The sequence below is a fragment of the Anthonomus grandis genome, chromosome 11 (assembly GCF_022605725.1).
Source record: "Anthonomus grandis grandis chromosome 11, icAntGran1.3, whole genome shotgun sequence".
In the NCBI taxonomy this organism is placed as follows: Eukaryota; Metazoa; Arthropoda; class Insecta; order Coleoptera; family Curculionidae; genus Anthonomus; species Anthonomus grandis.
Window position 1 is genome coordinate 24,046,831 of NC_065556.1, and position 25,957 is coordinate 24,072,787.

Genomic DNA, 25,957 nt, shown 5'->3' on the forward strand with positions numbered 1-25,957 from the left:
ACACCGCAGTGAGCACCAGGGATATTGACCATAAGCACATGACCTCGTCCCTGCGGTTTCTGCTCAAAGTTCAAAAGATTTCAGTACGCAGGGTCTTGCGATATTGCCATTATTGAAATAAGTAAAATCTGCCTAGAGGCACATTAATTATCGTTCTTAGTTTTAGTTTAGTTACCTGGAATTGGGGAACATATTACGAAAGCATTTCCAGTAAATCCAGCAGAACAGGAGCACATAGGAATGTGATTGATAACAGTACACTCGGCATTTTGTCCGCATGTTCCTGGACAAGGATCTATACATTTATTCCTAACACAAGTGCGGTCTCTAGGACAATCATTTGGCAGTACACACTCGGGTCTACATTCCCTGTAAGGATCTCCCTGATATTCTGGAAGGCAGCTGCATACACCGTTGTCACATTGAGCGTTGGGCCCGCAAGGAGAAGGATTACAAGGATCAGTCTCCTCCACCACTGGCTCTGGTGGCTTTGGATTACAATAGCTGAAGGGATCTCCGGTATATCCATCTGGGCATGTGCAAATAGGCATATGGTTGACCACGGAGCAAAGTGCACCTGCTCCGCAAGATCCTAAGCAAGGGTCTCTGCACTTTTCGTTGATGCATGCCAAGTTGCTTCTACAATCTGAGTTTACGGTACATTCGGGTCTACAGCTTGGTGGACTACCGAAGTAATTGGGTAAGCAAGAGCAAGATGGAGCACCATTTATGTCGCGACATTGGCTATTTGGACCGCATGGTGACGGAACGCATGGGTTGGTGAATATTGGTTGAATTGGTTTCGGTGGGGGAGCTAAAAGACATTTAAACTAGTAAACAATTATGTGGAGTTAACGCAATGCCTCTTACGTGGTATCGGATAACATCTAGTAAACGGATCTCCAGTAAACTGGTTCTGGCAACTGCAAATTGGACTATGTTTAACGACCTTACACAAGGCATTCAGGCCACAAGTTCCTGGACAGGGATCAGAACATTTTTGGTTTATACAGGCCTTATTCTGAGCACATTCTGAGCTAACAGTGCACTCTGGCCGACATCCTGGTGGACTACCGAAGTAGTTGGGAAGGCAAGAGCAGACTGCTTGTTCGTTAACTTCGCGACATTGTGAGTTTGGACCACAGGGAGAGGGTTGGCATGGGTTGGTTGGTCCTTCTTCGACAATTGCTACAAAAAAATAGATGTAGATACGTAATTGGAAATATTTAAAGTATATTTACTTGGTTGTGGAGGGATAATGTTGCAATATCTAAACGGATCTCCAGTATATCCAGGATTACAAGTACAAGAAGGTAAATGATTGATGACTTGGCAAAGGGCATTGGCTCCACAACTGCCTGGACATGGGTCTTGACATTTATTCCTTATACAAGCTTTATTGGACGGGCAATCAGAATTAATGGTACATTCCGGTCTACATCCTTCATAAGGGTTTCCAATGTATTCTGGCAAACAAATACACGATCCAGCACCATTTCTTTCTTTACATTGAGCATTTACTCCACAAGGTGATGGCTTGCATGGGTTCAAAACCTCCGGTATTACTGCTTGCTGTACGTTACATAGTAGGAAAGGATCTCCAAAGAAGCCAGGTAAACATATACAGTTGGGAGTGTGACTGACTACTCTACATTCGGCGTTTTGTCCGCATGTTCCTGGACAAGGATCTTTACATTTCTGATTAATGCAAGCCAAGTGATTGGCGCATTCACTATTGCTGACGCACTCTGGTCTACAGTTTGGCGGTTGACCGATAAATTCTGGTAAGCAAGAACAAGATGGTGATTCTCCAATCACTCTACATTGGGCATTTGGTCCGCATGGTGATGGTTGGCATGGGTTTGTTTGTACAACTGGTTTTGGAGTTTCAACTAAAATTATATCATTAAATTAGATATGAGTGGCTTATCACTGATCAATAACTTACGTATTGGTAAGCATCGAGTAAACGGATCGCCAGTAAATCTTTGTGGACAACTGCAAATTGGATTATGATTAATCACTTGACATTGAGCGGCAAGTCCACAAGTTCCTGGACATGGATCGATACATTTCTGGTTTACGCAAGCTTGGTTCAAAGGACACTCGGAGCTGGTTACACATTCTGGTCTACAAGTGGGCGGGTTACCAAGATAACCGGGTACGCACGAGCAAACAGCTTGGCCATTTACTTCTCTACATTGACTATTTGGACCACATGGTGATGGGTTACATGGATTTTTGGGAGTTTCCACTAAAAGGTAATTAATTATGAGATTGGTAGTCGTATTGAAGGTACGTTGAGAAAACTGAAACTCATTTGGCGGGAGTTCAAATTATTCTTGCCACTGAACACGAATCACTACCACTGGATATAATTCAGTACGGCTTAATACAATTTTGGGCTTGTTACATCTGTTTGATCAGAGATACACTAGGGTGAGTTTCTTGTTACTCATTATACCCCTGATAAAAGTCTTTCTTACCTGGAATAGGACTGCATATGACAAAAGCATTTCCAGTAAATCCTTGTTGACACGAGCACATGGGTATATGATTTATCACATTACAAAATGCATTAGTACCACAAGTTCCTGGGCATGGATCGACACATTTATTCCTCCAGCACGCCTTATCTCTTGGACATTCGCTATTAAGTACACACTCAGGCCTACACTCTCTATATGGATCTCCTTGATACTCTGGTAGACAGGTGCATACGCCATTATTACATAAAGCGTTTGGACCGCATGGCGATGGATTACAAGGGTCTGTTTCTACTGGTTCTGGTGGTAGTAATGGCTTAGGCGAACAATAAGTAAACGAATCACCTATGTAGCCTTCTAGGCATGTACATATTGGCGTATGATTAATGACACTGCATTGGGCATTGGTTCCGCAAGACCCTGGACAAGGATCTCGGCATTTTTCCTGGATACATGCCAAGTTACTCGAACATTCTGAGTTAATGAGACATTCCGGCCTACAGTTCGGTGGAGATCCAATGTAATTTGGAAGGCAAGAGCATGACGGGTTTCCATTAATATTGCGACATTGAGAGTTAAGGCCACAGGGTGACGGAACGCATGGATCAGTAGCTATTGGTGTAATCGGCTCTGGTGCGGGTGCTAAAAATATTTAAAATTATATAGAGTTTTATGATTTTGCAATAAATAGATTGATTCTTACGAGGTATTGGATAACATCTAGTAAACGGATTTCCGGTATTGCCACTTCTGCAACTACAAATCGGACTGTGATTAATAACTTGACAGATAGCGTTTAACCCGCAAATTCCTGGGCATGGGTCAATACATTTTTGATTGATACAAGCTCTTGTTGCTGGACATTCTGAGCTCACTACGCATTCTGGTCTACAGCCAGGTGGACTGCCGGCATAGTTTGGTAAACAAGAGCATACTGCTTGATCATTTACTTCGCGACATTGGCTGTTTGGACCACAAGGCGATGGTTGGCATGGATTGGTTGGAAGTTCTTCAATAACAGCTAAAACGTTTTACATTCTAACTTTTTGTTTAAATCGATTTAATACTACTCACGTTCTGGTAGCAATTGACAGAATCTAAATGGATCACCAGTATATCCAGGGATGCAATTACATGATGGCAAATGATTTACAACTTGACAATTAGCGTTTTGCCCACAAGTTCCCGGACATGGATCCACACACTTATTTCTTAGACAAGCCTTGTTCTGTAAACAGTCCGAGTTTATTGTGCATTCAGGTCTACAGCCTTCATAAGGATTTCCAATATATTCAGGCAAACAGATACAAGATCCAGCTCCATTACGTTCTTTACACACTGCATTTGAACCACAAGGTGATGGTTGGCAAGGGTTAAGTATTTCCTGAGGTCTGATAGGGATGTTACACTGGCTGAACGGATCTCCTTCATAACCGGAAGAGCAAATACAATTAGGTGTATGGCTGACAACTCTACATTCAGCATTTTGACCGCAGATTCCTGGACAAGGATCTCTACATTTCCTATTTATGCAAGCTAAGTGACTGGCGCACTCGGAATTACTAACGCATTCTGGTTTACAATTAGGTGGAGTACCAATAAATTCTGGTATGCATGAGCAGGATGGAGAGCCATTTATTTCTCGGCATTGGGAGTTTGGTCCACAGGGAGATGGTTGGCATGGGTTGGTTGGTACTACCACTGGTTCTACGATTGCTAAAATGATCAATTATATTGATTGTTATTAATGCGAATGAAAAATTTCTTACGTTGCGGAGTGCATCTGGTGAAAGGATCGCCAATAAACGAAGGTGGGCAGCTACAAATTGGATTGTGATTGACTACTTGACATTTGGCATTTAATCCACAAGTTCCTGGACATGGGTCCACACATTTCTGGTTTACACAAGCTTGTATCAAAGGACATTCTGAACTTGTAACACATTCGGGTCTACAAGTTGGCGGACTACCAATAAAACCTGGCACGCAAGAACAGACTGCTTGGCTGTTAATTTCTCTGCATTGGCTGTTCGGACCGCAAGGGGATGGATTACAAGGATTCGTTTTAACAGGTGCTAAAACGGAAAGTAGGTGTAATTAAGAAAGCATTAAAAAAGTAAAACTCTTACGTTCAGCAAGTCGACAAGCAATAAAAGCATTGCCACCATATCCGCTTGGACAACTGCAGATCGGTATATGATTAATAGTCTGACATAACGCTCCACTACCGCAAGTTCCTGGACAAGGATCAATACATTTCATTCTTATACATGCTCTGTCCCTCGGACAGTCATTGTTAAGACTACATTCAGGTCTGCATCCTCTGTAAGGATCTCCTTGGTATTCGGGCAAACAACTACATACTCCATTATCACATTGAGCGTTAGCTCCACATGGAGACGGGTTGCAAGGATCTTCTTCCACCACTGGTGCAATTTCTATAGGTTTTAATTGGCAAGCGGTGAATGGATCTCCGATATATCCGACAGAGCAGCTGCAAATAGCATTGTGGTTCTGTACAGTACACTCGGCGTTAGCCCCACAAGCCCCTGGACATGGATCAGCACATTTTTCACGAATGCAAGCGAGATTGCTTGGACAATCTTGATTAATAGTACATTCCGGTCGGCAGTTGGGTGGATTACCGATGTATTGGGGTAAGCAAGAACAAGATGGAGATTCTCCTATTGCTCTGCATTGAGAGTTCGGTCCACAAGGAGAAGGTACGCATGGGTTTGTTTTTATTGGTGTGATCGGTTCTGGTGGAGGTGCTAAAAAAATAATAAAATTGGCATTGCGATAAGTTTGGAAGGAAACCAGTTTCCTTACGTGGTATCGGGAAGCATCTAGCAAATGGATCTCCGGTAAACCCAGTCCTACAGCTACAAATGGGGCTGTGGTTTACCACTTGGCACTGAGATTGCAGACCGCAAGTACCGGGACAGGGATCCGCGCATTTATTATTTATACAAGCTCTATTCATTGGACATTCTGAAGATACCACACATTCTGGTCTACAGCTTGGTGGGCTTCCGGTAAAGGTGGGCAAGCAAGAGCATACTGGCTGTTGATTTACTACCCTACATTGGCTGTTGGGTCCACAAGGGGACGGTTGACATGGGTCTTTGTTTTCAACAACTTGGGCTAAAAATTTTTTTTTTTTAATTTACTAAAGAATTTGGTGAAGAATATTAAACAGCCGCTTGTCAAGATATCCCAACTAGCAAAATAATATCATTACAACCATAACGGGCCCCAGTTTATACAACCGTTCAGTTATTTTAGGATATTCTTTAGCACATTAAACAACCGGTATATCACTACCAGTGTGATAATTATAAGACGGGATTCTAAAAACATACGTATAAGTATGTTTTTAGAATTCCTTATACAATATATTTATATATGGCGTTGTTCTATATCACAACAATAAATAAAGATGTAGTATAAGATTATTCAGGCATTATGTTGGATTTACCTGGTTACTATATTAAAAATATTATAAATAAATATGTTTAATTATCGAATTCTCAAGGTGTTTTAATTGAAGATTTCTATGTTTATATAAATTCTTTGCAATAATGGCGGCGGTATCTGAACAACGAACAGTTAATAAATATGGCGATAATTACAATACGATAATTTTGTGTCATAACAAACGTTATATAATTATTTTGCTATCATCGGGGCTTTATATGATATTAAAGTCTTATAATGTTGTTTAGTATAGACGCTATAAACTGTTACCAACGTCTTAAGTGGTTTGTTTTTTAATTACTTTTTACTGTTGCAAGTTTTTAGTAGACAGAAAATCTTATTTTTTATGTCAAAAAAAATTAAATCAATTTTAGTTGCATTTACATAATCATAAGAAGGACAAGATATAATATAAATAAAATATTAAAAAAACTAAAAAAAAAGTAAAAAAACTATCGCTTAACGTACATGTACGTAATGCACGGTAGCAGGTATAATTATTTATTTATATTGTATCAACTGCTGTATAGTATAGAGTTCTTTTGGAGTAGTTAGGAATGTCCTTGGATCTGTAGAAAGAAGATTAGCAGTAGTCACGTTCCATATTTCGAAGAGTTGGTATTTTAAATAAGCTGTTCTTTAATGTTATTTTTGTCTCAATTTCAGTAAAATAAAGTAACAAATTTTTTGTTGTCAATATCTGCGTATTTTTTACTTACATTGCTAATGCCACTTTCTGTTTCTTTATGTAGTAGAATTTTGCTTGCTGCTGCTTCTCTAGTATCATTGTTGGCAATCGGGTCTATAATTTTTTATTTCTTTTAACCCTTCAAGGTGTACTGGTTGGAAAATCAACCACTTAAATTTCTATACCGTAGAATTTGCCGCGGAGGCTGATATTCGACCACATAGGAGCATATTAGCAAAGAAAATAATAGTAAACTTCGTTAGTATAATTATCTTTGATATTAGGTTCCTTAATGCGTGCAGTCAAAATATCATCCAAATGTCATGTGCTATATATTAGCTTACATATTTTTGTTAACGCACAAAGGATTTGGAAGAGGATTTTGGTTTATTAGTTGATAAAATTTAATAAATAACAAAACAATTTAGCCCTCATTCAATGACATAACCTATTTAACAAAAAATATATGTTTTTTTAAATTTTTATTACTTTTCGAACATTTTGTATGTAGGAGTTTGGTGAATTTATTTTCTCTTTTCTAAAGGTTAGAACCTAAGGAAAAACCACCATTTATTGGGGTATGGCCTAAAAAAATACACTCGGCAAAAGTAATTATGAACCCTGAATTTATAGCAATATATTGAACACATTTTTTGGTTCTAAATAACAGTTTAGAAAAAAATGTTTATTTCGGTTAACTTATGATAACCACTGGGAAATGCTATTTTTAGTCTCTATTAGACCAAGTATGCTTTTACATGTAGATCATTTTCAAGTACCTATACATAGGTATATTCCTAACAATCCTAAGTAAGAAATATTTTAATTTTTTGTTTATACTGAAGTTTTGACTTACTGAAGATTTATATTTGAAGGTTCATTATGTCCGAAATAAATATTAGCAATTTGGACGATATGCAACCTGAAACACTCTTCGATTGCCTGGATGGTATAACAGGCAAGCAAGCAGAGGATTCGGATATTGGAGGTGATAGCGATGCAGATGATCTTCCAAATAGTTGGTACTTTCATTACTGCATATACAATAATACCGAAATATTCTCAAAAATAAATTATTTTTAGAACTACCTGAAGACTGAAAATACTTTAGGTGAACGAGTTGTAATGGCTCTTTCCGAACCTTTCTGGCATAAGGGATATTGCCTATATTTCGAAAATTATTTTACAACATTTAACCTTGTAAATAAATTAGTACAACAGTAAACATTTGCATGTGGCACATTCAGAGTTAATCGTAAACACTATCCCAAGTCCCTACTAAAATTAGATAAGGGTATGGTTATTGGAGATCATGATTTTGCTCAATCAAAGGACATTTCCGTCGTAAAATATCGAGGAAAAAATGTGTAAACGTAATTACATATATTCATAACCCTCAAGATTTATATGTTATTAAAAGAACAAATAAAGTAGGCATTAGAGAAGAAGTAAGCTGTCCAAGAGCTATTGCCGATTATAATAAATACATGGGAGGTGTCGACAAGTTTGACCAGCTGATGTCTGCCTATTCCATAGCATGGAAATCTCGTAAATGGTGAATAAAACACAACAGACAAGGAGACACTGAAGGCCCAGGAAAAACCTATGTCTCAATTGAAATATAGGAGTGTTTTAGCGGAGTTACTCATAGGAGAGTACTGTAGCAGAAAGAGAAAGAGGCCCATATTGTCTGGTGATAGAAAGCTAAAAAAAATTGGGGGTAGAGTAATCTCGGTTAAAGCGAGTATAAGAGTTACAAATGTTGGCTTTTATCTTCCTATCAAGGGCAGTTCTCGTCGTTGTGCTTATTGTAGCACCAAAACTAAACCAAGACGTTCCCAGATAATACGTATGCGGTGTGATGTTGCCTTATGCTTGGAATGTTTTGCTCCTTATCATCAAAACTAGCTTTTTCATCACATTTTCTTAAGGTTAACCTATATTTTTGTGAAATATTGCCTAAAATTGAAAAATTGCCTATAAGATATATATGGTGTTTGAGGCCCATAAAGTGCACTGGCTGAATAGTCAACCACCCTTTTAACAAAAAACTATGGCATTTTGAGAAAAAAAAATTTATTGTACCTTTATTTTAGTGCATTAAATACGAATTTTACACAATAAAAGAAATTTAAAAGAAAAAAAAGTACTGCGCCTTAAAGGGTTAAGTTAGCCGTTTCGTTAGGCTTAGACCTCGGATTTCTTGCAATTGAGTATTGAGAAATGCATTTAGTTACTTCAGACCTATTTCTATTTCTTTATTTTAGTAATAATTTTTTACTGATCTTTTAAAATAGCCATTTTTTTATTTGTTTTCCCTGAGATCTTATCGAATTCATTTTCTAAATGCAACTGAGCTATTTTTTCGGATATTAATTTAGGTTACATATAAATTACATCAAAATATAGCTATGCAATTATTATAAAATTTATAGGCTTACAGTATTCCTTTATCCTATAATATGAGTTGTAAGAACGTATTACAGAAACCGCTTAATTTTATAGCAAAATTGTCGTACTGATACGCTTTATAAAATAAAATTGTTCTTTAAGAGGCGCTATACGATAACTATAAAATAATTTCGTTCTTTTAAAGATTGATTTTGCTAGTTGGGATGACGACACCGCTTTGCATGAGTTTTTCACCAAACCCAATCAGATTATTGAGCCTGATATAAGCTGATTGGTACAAGTGAGGACCTTTGTAATATATTTATTGAAGATTTGAAAACAAAAGTATATACTTACGTTCTATTTCAGGTAACAAGCAATGCCTAAAGGGATCTCCAGTATATCCAGTTAAACAACTGCAAGATGGGGCGTGGTTTATCATCTGGCATTGCGCATTCGCGCCACAAGTGCCCGGACAGGGATCGACACATTTATTCCTTATACAAGCCTTATTGGACGGACAGTCAGAGTTGTGAATACATTCAGGTCTACATGCCTCATAGGGGTTTCCGACATATTCGGGGAGACACTGACACGCCCCCGCACCGTTTCTTTCTTTGCAGAGGGCGTTCGTGCCGCAGGGTGGGGGTCTACAGGGGTTGCGAATTTCGGGTTCTGGTAAACGCTCTATAGTTGTGGGGGGGAAAACTGGGGGTCAGTAGAGAACTACGGTATCGTTGTTGTCACCGGGTTAACCATAAGCGATATGGGGGTGTTACGGACGGGTGATGCGTAGTTCTCTACAGCAGGGTTATTCTTTGCCAAGCTCCGTGTTTTTTTTTATATTGCGACAGCATGTTACTTGTTATAGCCGTGTAAAAACTCCGTTATTATTATGCCTTTGCTTTATTATGGATGCCTTTTGATTATTATTAATGTTTCAGGGGTCTTCGGTAAAGAGTATAGTGACTTGGCCTAAATTAACACGGACCAGGGAGTTCAGCAAGGGTTTAAAGATTCACTTTACTCTTTACAAAAACCGCATGGTAAGCACGCGTTGCAAGGGGTTTGGGGGTGGAATACCACGCAACAGGGACAAGTATAACAGTGTAAAACGCTCGTGAACCGTTTCCAAGTTTATTTTATAAGCTGGGGGGTTACTTTGTATAGTTGGGGGCTTAATATAGCATTGATAGCTTGAGGGGGGGAAGGGGGATATAGCGGGGTGCTCGTGTTGACTCGTCGCAGCAGCTGAAGCTCGTTGTTATCGTCGGGGGACGTTGACTTACCTTTATTGTTCGCCCCGTTGCAGATAGCATTAGTATTTACAGCTGGGTATAGACGTGCAATTAACTACTATATGATCATGGGTTCCATATATATATATATATATTAAGTCAGTGTAATAGGAAAAAACCTTATGTTGTTATTGCCAATGATTATAATCTATTTTATTTGATTTAAAGTCGTAATAATTCGGGCATATTTAGGTCTCGGACTAAATAATAAGCAAATTGAGAAATGTTAAACAGCCGAATTAATCACCGAATGCAATTTAGTTTATATCTCGTTTTAGCGGACTTATAAGACAGAGATAAAATATTTACGTGTCACTGTACAGGGTGTCCCAAATTCGAGTCTCACCATTGGGATCTCGTAAACTAGAAGAGATACGAGGTCGGTTAAATAGAGGCAAAGTTGCGCAATTTGATGCTTATTAAAACGCCCTTTTGAAATTTAAAAAATTCTGAATACTTTCGATAAGTGCGATACATCGTCGGTTTAGGAACGTAAACGGCTCTTAAAACCCGTAATAAAAAACGCAGGGCCGTATTCAAAAAAAAAACTTGATGATGACAGTTCAAATATGAAACGTCAGTTTGAAAATCTGACGACATCATTTTGTAAAATAGAGAAAGTAGCAATATGAACGAGTAATTTATTCAGTTATATCTATTTAAATAGAGTCGTAGAGAAATTAAAATGTAATCGCGAATATTCGGTTTTTTTTCAAATATCTTCGGAAGTACTCGGACTTTTTGAAATTTCAAAATGGCGTTTTAATGAGCACCAAATTGCGCAACTTTGCCTCAATTTAACCGACCTCGTATCCCTTCTAGTTTACGAGATCCCAATGGTGAGGCTCGACTTTGGGACACCCTGTACACACTTATAATGAAAAAAAGGCCTCCATGAGCCAAAGCGCTCTTGACTCGAAGTTATAGAGGCAAAACCGTATCGTTTTTGTCGTAGTTTTTATTTCAGTTAATTAATATTTTAAATATCTTTTTGTTTATGTATGAAAGCACAATATATTTAATGATTATTTCCCAAATATTCACGACCATTTTAGGCACATTGACTCAAGATTTGGAACGTTCAAACATTGGCAGAACTTGATGATATATTCCCAGAACAATCTGCGTTATTAGGGAATATAACTTTAGCTGCCTTAGGAAATACTGCATATATATATATATAGAACCCAAAGCAAATGATGAAGAATGATAAAAATAGATAAAACAGAGACAATGCATGCAAGACGAAGATGTAGATCGAGTAGGTTGCCATCATTACATTACCAACAAAAAATTGTAGACGTTACTTATGTAGAAAATTAAATAAAACCCTAAATAATAAAAGGTGCTGCGCATTAGGCTGCGCAGCGTTATGGAAACACGCCCTAGGACGCACCTCTTTACCGCACGTCGCATAGCGCAGACATCCGTAGGGCGTTATGATATGCGCCATAAGAAAGCACCGTAAAACGTTTTAACATATATTTCTCTCTGTTTTTTTGTCTCTTTTCAATTTTTATACTGTATTTTCGACCTACAGTTTACTACATTGTTATAGTTCTTCTGCAAATTTAAATGACATTTATATTTTATTGTAATAATAATTCGAGTTAAGGTAGAATCTATAAATTCAATCAACAACTTACTATGGACTATAAACAAGTTCTATGGACTATAAGAAACTACTTCTTGAGTAAGTTTCGTCTAATTCAGAATCATCGCGTTATATATCACACTCTAGTGACGTCATTTACCAGAATAAATGCATCACCGACTTCTATGTCAATCAACTAACAAAAAAAACATCCCTAATCATCCTACTCCGATCCTACTCGACTGCACCCTTTCGTCATAACCGCCACCTCCGCAACCAATAAAGTCAACCCTAAAATCAAACTTACGTGGTGTAGGTACGCATCCCCTAAACGGATCACCGGTGTGACCGGGGACGCACTGGCAGACCGGCGCGTGATTCACAACCGTGCACAACGCGTTAGTGCCGCAACTGCCCGGGCACGGGTCGCGGCACTTTTGATTGATACACGCGCGCGCACTCGAACATTCCGGATTAATTGTACACTCGGGCCGACAAGATGGCGGCGAACCGGTAAAACCTTCGAGACACGAACAGGCCGGACTCTCGCCGCGCACTTGGCACACCGCGTTCGGTCCGCACGGACTCGGCTGGCACGGATCGCTTCCTGCAATTAACAGAAAACAAAAATGAGTTTCCAGAATAGAAGAAAAAAAAAGAAGTGGGACACACGTCCTTAGCATTGAAGAGTTGACAGATGAAACTAAAAGAACTGTAGTTGCTACTTACTCTCTGCTGGTGGCGGTGGTAGCGGATAGCACCGGCTGAAAGGATCCCCTGTATTTCCACTGGAACAGCTACAAATCGGGTTATGGTTGATCACTTGGCAAAGGGCATTAAGTCCACAGGTTCCTGGGCATGGATCCACGCATTTGTTATTCAAACAGGCTTGAGTTAAAGCACACTCGGAGCTGACCACGCATTCCGGTCTACATTGGGGGGCGCTGCCGATCATGCCGGGTTGGCAAGAGCACACTGCCACCCCGTTATTCACTTTACACGCGCTGTTTGGTCCACAGGGTGATGGTTGACATGGATTTAAAACGGGTGGTGCTAAAGTAAGTTAAAATTAATTGCATTAAAGCACTTTGTATTCAGGGGGGTACTTACGAATTCTCGGTTTCAAACGGCAGCTGGTGAATGGATCACCCTCATATTCTGGTGGACAACTGCAAATTGGCAAATGGTTTACCACGTCGCAAATAGCTCCTTGTCCGCACGTGCCCGGGCACGGATCAACGCATTTTAAGTTTATACAAGTCTTAGTTGGTGAACAGTCAGTGTTCATAGTACATTCTGGTCTACAGCCCCTATAAGGATCTCCTTGGAACAAGGGCAAGCAGGTGCAAACGCCATCATTGCACTGGGCATTCTGACCGCAAGGTGATGGATTGCACGGGTCAGTTACGGTTGGTTCAGGTAGCTTTGGTTGTTCCTGGACACATTCCGTGAAGGCATTGCCTGTTAATCCTGCAGGGCACGTACATATTGGGATGTGGTTCTGAACTCTACACTCAGCATTGAAACCACAGGAGCCTGGGCAAGGATCTCTGCACTTCTCAGTAATACAAGCCAAGTGAGAGGGACAATCCGTATTAACGACACACTCTGGCCTACAGTTTGGTGGGGTGCCCATATAGTTCGCTCGACAAGAACAAGATGGCTGTCCTCCAATATCACGACATTCTGAGTTTAATCCACAAGGGGATGGCACACATGGGTTTACTCTCACAGGCGGTTTGGGTGGCTCAGGTGGTAGTTCATAACACCTCGAGAACGGATCGCCAGTTAGTCCAGATGGACAACTGCAAATGGGGTTATGGTTTATAACTTCGCACCTGGCACCTATTCCGCAGGTTCCCGCGCAGGGATTGGCACACTTGAATTTATGGCACGCACGGTTCGAAGGACATTCTGAGCTTACTACGCATTCAGGCTTACAGTTAGGTGGTGAGCCTTGGTATTCTGGTAAGCAAGAGCAGACTGCTTGGTTGTTAATCTCGCGACACTGACTGTTTGGTCCGCATGGGGACGGTTGGCAAGGATTTCTTATTGGTTCCTCGGTTACCGCTACAAAAAATTAGAATTAACAAATTAAAAGACCTTTAAGCAATGCAAAAGTTTATACATGGCGTGAATTTGAAAACTCCAATTGAAAATTAAAACTAAATAAGTGTAATTTAGTACAAAATTTATACAGGTAGGGGGAACAACAACCATATTTTGGTTATAGTTATCTGTGAATCTCCTATAAGACGTTTCAAAGTGTGTTTGGGCTCAGAGCTTCATAAGTGAGAGCAATACTGTAGTGATAGATTATTCTGATCCTTCTAAAGTCTTAAAAGCTGTTGTGCTGTATATAGCCTTTTCCATTTTTAAGGAGTCGATTTTGCTATTTTTGCTACATGATTATTCCAAGACATATTGGTCCTAATTGTAATAATATAGTCACCCGTTGGGCCCAATGTACCCTAAGATTGTAAATGGCACCACCCTTTTTCTGATAGCTTAAATTAAAGTTTTTTATTTGTAGTAGTATTTAAATGGAATTGATGATCACAGGAATCACAGGAATTGATGATCAATCCATACGTCGGGTACTTAAATTAAGTCATTTTCATCCATACAAAATGCAAATTCTTCAAGGTGAAGATGACCCTGACCGAAGAATAGAATTTTGCAAAAGAATGACAACATTTAGCGATGAATGCACGTTTTATTAATGAATCTATAAATAAACACGATTGGAGATACTGGAGTCAGGGAAGGACACACACAGTATCCAGAAAAAATCAATGTATAAACGAGAATATTAGACAATACTATTATTGGGTCTCTATTTATTAATGGTAATGTTAATGGCGAAACATACGTGGAAATGTTGGAAACCTCCATTTAACTTATAATTGTTGAAGATATAGAAAATGAGTTGGATATTTATGGAAGTAGGAACCTAAACGAAGATCTATATATTCATCAAAATGGAGCGTCATCCCACTATGTTATTCCTGTGAGGCATTTTTTACATCAGAATGGCCAGCAAGATCGCCAGATCTAACACTTCTCGATTTTTTTCTCTAAGGTCACCTAAAAACTGTTGTGTTTAAAACGCAACGATCACTCGATCATCTTCGGCGACAGATTATTACAGAATGTGCATCTGTTCCAAGAGAAGTGTTTCAGAATATGATAAATGAGTTTGAAAATAGATAATACTTTTGTTTAGCCCAAAATGGAATGCATTTTAAACATCTAATTAAATAAAATGACACTTAGGAAAAATTTTTGTGCAGGTGAATAATACACCAAGAAAACTTTAATTTAGGGTATCACAAACGAGGCCATTTAACATTTTGGGGCTGGAGTGCATCGGCCCAAGCGATTGACAACCAAAATATGGTGGTTCTAGTTCCCCCCACCTGTATACCATTTTTGCGACAAAAATAGGCTTTTCTAACTTTTTCAGCTTCCGAGATATTTGCATTAAAAGCTTTCAAATTGACATTCTGTATAGAAACAATTAACTTACGTTCTGGTGGTAATGGTGAACAAACCACAAACGGATCCCCAGTGAAATCTGAGATACAATTACAGGTTGGCACATGATTGATAACAGAACATTCAGCATTCTGTCCACAGGTGCCTGGACAAGGATCAACGCACTTGTTCCTAATACAAGCCTTATTAGATTGACAGTCGGAACTTAATACACATTCAGGCCTGCAACCCTCATAAGGATTGCCAACATAGTCGGGTAAACATATGCAAGCGCCAGCTCCATTCCTTTCCTTGCATTCGGCATTTGATCCGCAAGGTGACGGTTCACAAGGCTTAATTGGTTCGGTAATTCTTACACATTGAACGAACGGATCTCCCGAAAAGCCTGATCTACATGAACACGTAACTGCATGGTTGTGTACTTGACATTCTGCATCCTGACCGCAAGTTCCTGGGCAAGGATCCACGCATTTATTATTGCTACACGTTAGTCTGCTGGTGCAATCAGTATTTATGACACATTCTGGCCTGCAGTTTGGTGGATTGCCTATGTACTCTGGCAAACAGCTGCAAGCATAAGACTCGCCGACAGGCCTGCAAATAGAGTTAGGGCCGCAAGGTGATGGTTTACAAGGATCCGTTACTACGGGTCGTCTAGTGACAGGCTCTGGTGGAATTGGTCTACAACTCTGGAACGGATCTCCGGTTTCTCCTTCAGGGCAGGAGCAGTACGGATTGTGATTTCTTACTTCACATCTAGCTCTAGCACCACAAGTTCCGCTACACGGATCAATACACTTTTGATTTATACAGGCTCGATCTTGTGGGCATTCAGCACTAACCACACACTCAGGTCGGCAACCTGGTGGGCTGCCTTGATAACTTGGCAAACAAGAGCATACCGCTTGTTCATTTACTTCACGGCATTGGCTGTTTGGACCACACGGTGATGGGTTGCAAGGGTTAGCTTTTGGTGGTGGAGGTTCAGACACTCTACAGTTAACAAACGGATCACCAGTATAACCGTCAGGACATGAGCAAGATGGAATATGGTTTATTACGTCACATCGGGCATTCTGACCACAAGTGCCTGGACAAGGATCAACGCATTTATTTCTGATACACGCCTTATCTCTAGTACATTCTGTGCTAAGAACGCATTCGGGTCTACAAGCTTCATAAGGGTTGCCAATATATTCAGGAAGGCACGTACATGCTCCATTGTTGCATTGGGCGTTGGGACCACACGGTGATGGGTGGCAAGGGTCAGTTTCTGGAGCCTTTGTCGATGGCGGTATTAAATAACAACTGGTAAAGGCATCTCCAGTAAATCCTTCTTGGCAAGTGCAAATTGGGATATGATTAAGAACATTACAAATCGTGTTTGATCCGCATGAGCCAGGGCAAGGGTCTTTGCATTTTTGATTAATACAAGCCAAATTGCTACCACACTCGGAACTTAGTACACATTCGGGTCTGCAGTTAGGTGGTGCTCCTATGTAATCAGGCAAACATGAACATGATGGAGAACTGCCGACAATTTTACAAATAGAGTTAGGGCCACATGGGCTTGGCTGACAAGATGGCGGCCTTTCAGTAGTAATTTCTGGTGGTGGTGGTGGCGGTTGAGGCGAACATCTTGTAAATGGATCTCCAGTATAACCAGGTGGACAAGCACAAATCGGATTGTGATTTCTTGTCGTACATTGAGCTCCTAGACCACATGTATTGGGGCATGGATCGCCACATCTCTGGTTGATGCAAGCCTTATCGAGTTGACATTCGGAATTAACCACGCATTCGGGTCGGCAGTTAGGTGGTGATCCGATATACTGAGGTAAACATGAGCACACCGCTTGCTTATTAACTTCTCTACATTGGCTGTTAGGCCCACAGGGAGATGGTTGACATGGGTTGATTATTGGGGGTGGCTCAGTTGGTGCGATACGGCATTGGAAGAACGGATCGCCAACATATCCAGTCGGACATATGCAAGTTGGAACATGATTGTTTACGTGGCATTCTGCCAAGGTTCCACAGGTTCCAGGGCATGGATCGACACATTTGAATGATACGCATGCTAGAGTTGGCGCACAATCGTTGCTAACTTCACATTCTCTTCTGCAACCTCTGTCATTGTCGTACGGATTGCCTTCAAATCCTGGTACACAGTAACATGCGCCTGCCCCATTCTTTTCTCGGCATTCCGAGTTCGGGCCGCATGGTGATGGTGAGCATGGAGTACGTGGTCTCTCAGTCACTATAGAATAGAAAATAAATATATAAATCAGAAGAGTTAATTGAATACGTTCTTAATGATTTAATGGCTGATATGTGTACTAACCAAATGTTGTGAAATTACTAACAAGACTAAAGAAGTTCTAACAGATAATATGAACCAAACACAAGTAACTACATGCTAAGTAAATAACAAAGAAGAAATCTTACAAGGTGGAGGAGGTAAGTTACAAGAACTACTCGGATCTCCAGTATATCCAGGGAAGCAAGAACAAATAGCTTGATGGTTTACTACAGTGCACTGGGCATTTACCCCACATAATCCAGGGCAGGGGTCTTTACATTTTTCGTTTTTACATGCTAAATGGTTTGGACATTCAGAGTCGCTTATACATTCGGGTCTACAGTTCGGAGGTCTACCGATAAAGTTTTGCAAGCACGAGCATGCGGCTTGGTCACCAATTACTCTACATTGTGAGTTTGGCCCGCACGGTGACGGGACACATGGGTTTTCGGGTTTTTTGGTTGGTGGTGGTACTAAAAGAGAACAGTAAATTATGTATTTGGTTGGTCAAGAAAGTATGTCTGTTTTCCCCACACTAACAGTATGGGACTGTAGGTTATTTTCTAAGTAAGTCAGTTAAGGTAGGTCAAAGTTAGTGTAGGGTAAATGGACACTAAAATCATGTAATTTCAAATGTAGACCTACATTGAATCTTTGAACAAGTAATAAATGGATCTCCAGTAAACCCAGTTAAACAAGTGCAGATCGGGTTGTGGTTTACGACTCTACACTGGGCATTGAGTCCACAAGTCCCCGGGCAGGGATCTACACATTTTTGGGAAACGCACGCTTTATCTTGGGGACATTCAGAGCTAACTACACATTCAGGTCTACACATCGGTGGTGACCCAATATAGCCAACATTACAAGAACAAACTGCATGCCCATTTACTTCCCTACATGCACTATACGGTCCACAAGGTGACGGTTGGCACGGGTTCTGTGGTTCCTCTACAACTTTGGGAAAGAAAACATTTAATTATTAAGAATCTACAGGGTTAGGACTACGTTAGTAAGTATCTAACTACTGCTTACTAGCTTCAATCAGGTTGCAAACTCTAGTAGGATCTCCAGTATAGCCCGGAATACAACTACAAGACGGAGAGTGGTTTATTACGCTACATTCCGAGTTTAAGCCGCATGTTCCTGGGCAAGGGTCTATACATTTATTATTAACACAAGATCTACTTCTGTCACAGTCTGAGTTGACTACGCATTCAGGTCTACAACCAGTATAAGGATCTCCAAAGTATTCGGGCAAGCATGCGCAAGATCCCGCACCGTTTCGTTCTTTACATACTGCGTTTGCGCCGCAAGGTGAAGGGTTGCAAGGGTTACGTGGTTGTTCAGTTACAGGTGGAGCTAAAATTCGTCCAGGTAAAGAAAAGTGGGAGGTACAAAAAATTAGTAAGTGATGTTGGTTTTGATAAGAGCTATTTTAGCGGAACTCAAGTTCTTTGGTTCAAAACTATTCAAGGATTTACTGTGAATACATGTAACATATGATAAACCACGCTATAAAGACTTTCCAATACCAACAGCACATAATTAAACAGATTCCTTACAAGGTGGTATGATGGAACATCCAGTAAACGGATCACCAGTATACCCAATCGAGCACTGACATACGGGCGCGTGCTTTAAAACAAAACAACTGGTAAAACTTCCACAAGATCCTGGACAAGGATCTTTGCAACGTTCATTTTGGCATGCAAGATTTCCCGGACATTCAGCGTTTATGGTACACTCCGGTCTACAATTGGGTGCTCTGCCGATGTAGTTTGGCAGACAAGAGCATGCTGCTTGGGTACCAACCACCCTACATTGGGAGTTGGGACCGCAAGGAGATGGTACGCAGGGGTTACCACTTGGGGTTTCTATTGGTTTTTCTAAAAATATTCAGGGAGTCATTATCTGGTTAACGGTTAGTCAAGTTGCAGAAGATTCGTCTATGTTTAGTTTTTTTTTTATTAAAATATATCAGTTAGTCCAAATTCTTACTTGGCTGTAACACACATCTCACAAAAGGATCTCCAGCATAATTCTCTGGGCAGCTGCAAATCGGATTGTGATTCACCACTTGACATTTAGCATTAATACCGCAGGTTCCTGGACAAGGATCTTTACACTTTTGATTAATGCATGCTTGGTTCTGAGCACATTCCGAGCTAACCATACATTCTGGCCTACACTTTGGTGGTGCACCCACATATTCTGGTTGACAAGAACATACGGCGTGATCATTAATATTTTTACATACACTGTATGGTCCACAAGGGGATGGTGAACAGGGGTTGATTTTTGCTTCAGGAATTACTAAAGAAAGTGTAAGTCAATTTTAGGTTTGCTGTTTGGAACGGTTATTTAGGTGTGGAACTATTGAGAACTCGAACAATTGCACGACTAGTTGTTGATCATCTTGCTGCTTTATTTAGTTGCCTAAAATCATACGTTTTCCTAACTGTAGATTTTATACAGCCTTAATCAGATGAGACTTCTGTACTTACGCAAGATTCTCGCGCATGATTAGGTAAGCTTCTATACATGTCTGACCAATTTTTTTCTTGAATGGATTATAAATAATAATGATAACACTTAGATTAATCCTTTTGCGGCAACTATATGCAATATTTTAGATATTAAGTATTTTTAAGTATTTTATATTAGATGCTGGACTCGAAAATTTTTTATTGGTTTCCAGTTCCTTTTTCCATTCAGTAGGTAAAGTATTTGTTAAGAAAAACTATATGTATTGATGCTCTAATGTATAATTTTTTACCGATGCAAATAAAAGTTATTATTATTATTATTATTATTATTATAGCCCTCAGTTAAAGAGATAATAACAATGCTTCAATGCAATGAATACCCAACACGACTCGACTCGGGAACAATCGTAGGTTCCGATCGAACATTTCTGTCAATTTTCTATGTTCAATTTGTGCCGAGCTCTAGTTTGGGGAAGAAGAAAAGCAGCAGAAACGCTATTTCTTTTTAACTTGTAAGTGGGACTTATCGCAAGTTAAAAGATTGATTTCCGGCACACAAGAACTGAGTTGATCAGACATGTATATAACAAGCATTTTCATTAAGAAGCCCTTCTGTTTCAGACGATCCTATCGAAACCAAGAAGATAATCAGCAACATGTCAACATCTTAAGAATGATTGAACAAAAACCAAAAGGAAGAAAGAAGTATCCTAGTTATTCATTCAAAGTAGTTCCAGCACGAAAATAACTTAATAACATGATCAAATATCTTACTGGGTGGTGGTAAATGACAGGAAGTAAACGGGTTTCCAGTATATCCAGGTAAGCATTCGCAAGACGGAGCATGATTTGGCACAGTACACTGAGCATTAACTCCACAAGTGCCCGGGCATGGGTCTTTGCATTTATTATTGATACATGCTCTATCTCTGGGACAATCTGTGTTGGTGACACACTCCGGCCTACAGCCGGTGTAAGGATCTCCAAGGTATTCCGGCAAACAGACACACGATCCAGCTCCGTTTCGTTCTCTACATTCAGCATTTGCTCCGCAAGGAGATGGGTTACAAGGATTACGTTCTTCTTCAACAGGTTGAACAACTAAAATTTGGATATTTCTTATGCAACTTCCAAACCATTTCATAGGATCTGATCTTACTTGGAATAACATTACATCCCGAGAAAGGATCACCAGTAAAACCAATTCTACAAGTACAAACGGGTCGATGTGATAGTACCATGCATTCGGTGTTGGCCCCACAGGACCCTGGACATGGGTCTACACATTTATTATTTTGACAAGCCAAATTGGCGGGACATTCTGAGTTAACGGTACATTGGGGTCTACAGTTCGGTGGCCTGCCAACGAAAGTTTCCACGCAAGAACAGGCTGGGGTATTTCCAATTACTCTACAGACGGAATTTGGTCCACAAGGTGACGGCACACAAGGATTTGCTGGAGGGAGTGGCTCAGGCTTCCCTAAATTGATCGATCGACTTACTTAATAAAAAAGTTTGGCCTTCAAACTTTGATAACTTACGTTCTTCTTGTATACACCTGACAAATGGATCCCCAGTAAATCCACCAGAGCAACTACATATCGGATTATGATTAATCACTTTGCAAAGAGCATTAAGCCCGCATGTTCCAGGGCAAGGGTCTTGGCATTTCGTATTTATGCAAGCCTTGTCTAATGAGCATTCTGCGCTTGTCATACATTCAGGTTTACACATTGGTGGGGAGCCAATATAATTTTGTTGACAAGAACAGACGGCATGACCATTCACTTCCCTACAGACACTGTAGGGCCCACAAGGGGATGGCTGGCAAGGATTTTCAGGCACTTCTATAACTGAAGCGAAATAATTAAGTAACATCGACCTAATGGGGGTAGTGCATTATGGTTCTATTCTTTTGGGGGATTTTTCCAGAATGTAGTAGGGGTGTAGAGGATGGCGAGTTTGTCGTACCGAATTAACTTAAATCAAAATAGATTAGGGATATGTGAGGTATAGAAAAACACCAGCCTCAGTCGCCTCCACTAAGGAAAAAATTCCAACCGAATAGAAACCAACAGAAGGAAGTTGGCTGGTACATACTTGGTGGTGGTAAATGACAAGACACTGAAGGGTTTCCGGTATATCCGTCAAAACAGAAGCAAGAGGGCACATGGTTGGACACCCTACACTCAGCATTGACTCCACAAATTCCTGGACATGGATCTTTACATTTATTATTAAAACAGGCCTTATCCCTTGGACAGTCAGTGTTCGTGACGCATTCCGGTCTACATCCAGTATACGGATCTCCAAAATATTCCGGCAAACATGCACATGACCCTGCTCCATTTCGTTCTCTGCATTCAGCATTAGCTCCGCATGGTGATGGGTTGCATGGATTTCGTTCTTCTTCTACTGGAGCAATTGGAATGGATGAACAACCATTGAAGGGGTCACCAGTGAATCCTACTTGGCATTGGCAGTGTGGTGAGTGATTTGTTACTACGCATTGGGCATTAAAGCCGCAAGAGCCGGGGCAAGGGTCACGACATTTTTCGTTTATGCAAGCCAGATTTCCCGGACATTCTTGATTAATGGTGCATTCTGGTCTACAGTTTGGAGCTCTACCGATATAGTTGGGTAGACATGAGCAAACACCTTGGGTGCCTACTACTCTACATTGAGAGTTGGGGCCGCAAGGAGAGGGAATGCAGGGGTTGGTTGGCTCAACCACCGGTTTGCCTAAAAATTTTATTTGTTAAGACGTTGAGTTAGAGGACCGAAATGACTTCTTACGTTCTTCTTGGATGCATCTTACAAACGGATCACCGATAAGTCCGGGAGAGCAACTACAAATTGGGTTATGATTGATAACGTGGCATAAAGCGTTTAGACCGCAAGTTCCAGGGCAAGGATCTTTACATTTTTGATTGATACAAGCTCTGTCTTGTGAACATTCTGAGCTCACTAAACATTCAGGTTTGCACATGGGTGGGGCTCCGATATAGTTTTGCTGACAAGAGCATACGGCGTGTCCGTTTGCTACCCTACATTGGCTGAATGGACCACATGGTGATGGTTGGCATGGGTTTTTAGGTTCTTCTGGAGGAGCTATTGATAAATGGATAAGGGTATCAACAAGAGCTACTAACTAGACTGGAGGTTTCATGAGTCATAATTTGCTAAGGAGCATGTATTTTCATATGCTATAATAATAGACGAGTCCGAAATTCCAAAAACTGATAACGCTCAAATAAGAGGACTCCTAATATTTTGTTGGTTTTGAATATTGAAATATTATGTTTTTTATTAAATATCTTCCTGAAGAAATTTTGACCTCATGTAATATATTATGAACCAGAGAGTCGCTCATCAATTAAATATTTTGATTAGTTAGCTAGACCAAAGTCATCTGAAGAATTCATGAGTCAACTCTTCTCTCTTCAAAAAAAATTCCTTACGTATAACTGCAGGTATTTGATGACATGACAGCGTAGGATTCCCAGTAAATCCATCTAAACAAATACAACTTGGATAGTGATTACTAACAACGCATTCAGCATTTAAGCCGCAAGTTCCTGGACACGGATCCACGCATTTGTTATTAATGCACGCTTTATCTCTGGGACATTCAGAGTTCTGGACGCACTCTGGTCTACAGCCAGTGTAAGGATCTCCGAAATACCCTGGAATGCAGGTACACGAACCCGCGCCATTTAACTCTTTACATTCGGCATTTATGCCGCAAGGCGAAGGATTGCAAGGTCTAGCGGGTTCTTCTACGGGGATGACTAAAAATTGGGGTTATTTTAAGAGTTAGTTAATATTTTCTTTAATTGTCTTACTTTCTTGACATCCGGTGAACGGATCTCCGGTAAAACCTTCTAGGCAATAGCACACTTGCACGTGATTAACGACTCTACATTGGGCATTATAACCACATGATCCCGGACAAGGATCTTTACATCTTTGATTTACACAGGCTTTATTTGACGTACATTCGGAGTTTATTACACATTCTGGTCGACAGTTTGGCGGTTGACCAAAGTAATTAGGCAAGCAAGAGCAAACTGGTCTGTTATTTATCGGTTTACATTCCGAGAATGTTCCGCATGGACTTGGGACGCACGGGTTCGAAGGCTCGACTTCTACTGGACGTTCTAAAATTTGTGTTTTATTGGGTTTATTTATTTTAATAGGGGTTTAATAGGGTTATTTTTACGATATGGTTAACCGGGTAGTTAAAATTTTAGTATTAGTGCTTTGGTCAAGTGATGCTTCCGGATCATCAGCAAACCTTGGCATTTGCAGTTTTTGGGCGTGGCTTCTAGATGCGTTTAATTTATTTTTTAAATTATTCAGCGGGAAAAAAGTCCATAGAAGACAAATTTAATATTAGAAATTTAAAGTAATCATATTGACAAGATATCATCCCACAGACAAAACTAGCTAACAGTTATGTATTATTTAGAACACAAGACGAAGGAAAATAAATAATTACAGGATACAAAAAGAAGTCAATTTGAGAGGAATGCTGGTTCGCCAGTCTTGCAGTCCTTCCCAAGAATACGCTACAGCCATAATTGGCTCTATATTGGCTCAGTGAAAGGAAATAACTTCATAGGTCTGTCTTGATGGTTTATGAATGACAACTTGTCTTCATAATATGTTGATAGAGATTGGTCCCAGGAAGATTTGTCCTATATACCATATGTCTATGGAATTTGTGTTGAATTCGCTTGTTATTTTGAATATGGATATTATAAAACGTACCAGGGAATAATAAAGCAGCCAAATAATAACAGTGCTCTAAATATCTCTACATCTTTTGATAAAGCCTAACATTTGAAGTGCCGCCTTTGAATTATTATTTCAGATATGTGAGGCATAACGCTTAAATGACTATGAAATGTAATATCCGAGTCTTTTATGTGTAAAACAGATTCAAGGATATTGTTATTGTTGCAGTAAGAAGGATCAATAATATACCGACTTCTACTGAACCACATTGAGTGGAATCTAAAAAAAATTAAATCCATAAAGGTATTATTGCAACAAGCAGCCAGTAACGGTTTTGCTTGCAGCCGAGCATAATCACCTGGCGGTTTTACTTTCAGGTACATCCTCAAGTAATCAGCAAAAAGACGTGAAGAACAGTAAGAGATGTCGTTGATATATAAATTGAATAACAAAGATTCTAAGTGCCTATAATCTTTCTAGATTATTAACCTTGGATTCGAACAACCTCGAGTTCCACCAATCAAGTATGATTCAATTCACACACATTAACACCCATTCTCTTTATTTTATGTAATAACATTTGGTAAATAACTTTATCGAAGGTCTTAGAGAAGTCTGTGTACAAGGACGTGAGGATCTTCCTTCAGGAAACTGGTCAGGAAGTCAGCAAACGTTAGAAGTTTTAACTCAGTAGAGCGACCATCAACAAAGCCAAACTGTTCATCGATAAGTTGTAATTGAAAAGAGACAGTCTTAGTATGCTGATAAGTCTGTAATTAGTCACTTGGGAATATGAATTGACGTTTTGTAACTGGTCCTCTAATGGGAAGAATAAACTCCTGATTGGAGAGATTAATTAAATGTGAAGAACGGAGGTCATGCTAATATCAAGCCGAATTACTTCAAGAAATAAGGGTAACATCATCTGGTCCAGCGCTTTACTAATATCCAATAGTGACAGCTTGATATAGATATGATATATTGAAATTGAGAT

General features: G+C 39.9%; 1 protein-coding gene across 3 annotated transcripts in view; it reads right to left on the bottom strand.

The window, feature by feature from the left end:
* Positions 1 to 25,957, bottom strand: part of LOC126742219 (uncharacterized) — a 256,857-nt gene that overhangs the window by 41,770 nt on the left and 189,130 nt on the right. For all 3 annotated transcript variants that reach the window (XM_050448830.1, XM_050448829.1, XM_050448827.1), the window contains 27 exons: positions 24,069 to 24,383; positions 23,685 to 24,014; positions 23,020 to 23,334; positions 22,324 to 22,965; positions 21,765 to 22,076; positions 21,383 to 21,703; positions 20,998 to 21,324; positions 19,736 to 20,050; positions 19,300 to 19,623; positions 18,770 to 19,096; positions 18,380 to 18,691; positions 17,881 to 18,207; positions 15,464 to 17,692; positions 13,045 to 14,004; positions 12,664 to 12,987; positions 12,242 to 12,541; positions 9,400 to 9,729; positions 5,316 to 5,630; positions 4,616 to 5,257; positions 4,256 to 4,561; positions 3,561 to 4,202; positions 3,190 to 3,507; positions 2,487 to 3,128; positions 1,949 to 2,254; positions 1,242 to 1,892; positions 871 to 1,188; positions 176 to 814 (listed from right to left, as the gene is read on the bottom strand). In XM_050448830.1, coding sequence (XP_050304787.1) covers positions 176 to 814; positions 871 to 1,188; positions 1,242 to 1,892; positions 1,949 to 2,254; positions 2,487 to 3,128; positions 3,190 to 3,507; positions 3,561 to 4,202; positions 4,256 to 4,561; positions 4,616 to 5,257; positions 5,316 to 5,630; positions 9,400 to 9,729; positions 12,242 to 12,541; positions 12,664 to 12,987; positions 13,045 to 14,004; positions 15,464 to 17,692; positions 17,881 to 18,207; positions 18,380 to 18,691; positions 18,770 to 19,096; positions 19,300 to 19,623; positions 19,736 to 20,050; positions 20,998 to 21,324; positions 21,383 to 21,703; positions 21,765 to 22,076; positions 22,324 to 22,965; positions 23,020 to 23,334; positions 23,685 to 24,014; positions 24,069 to 24,383 — 13,089 coding nt within the window. The remainder of the gene's footprint in view (positions 1 to 175; positions 815 to 870; positions 1,189 to 1,241; positions 1,893 to 1,948; positions 2,255 to 2,486; positions 3,129 to 3,189; positions 3,508 to 3,560; positions 4,203 to 4,255; positions 4,562 to 4,615; positions 5,258 to 5,315; positions 5,631 to 9,399; positions 9,730 to 12,241; positions 12,542 to 12,663; positions 12,988 to 13,044; positions 14,005 to 15,463; positions 17,693 to 17,880; positions 18,208 to 18,379; positions 18,692 to 18,769; positions 19,097 to 19,299; positions 19,624 to 19,735; positions 20,051 to 20,997; positions 21,325 to 21,382; positions 21,704 to 21,764; positions 22,077 to 22,323; positions 22,966 to 23,019; positions 23,335 to 23,684; positions 24,015 to 24,068; positions 24,384 to 25,957) is intronic.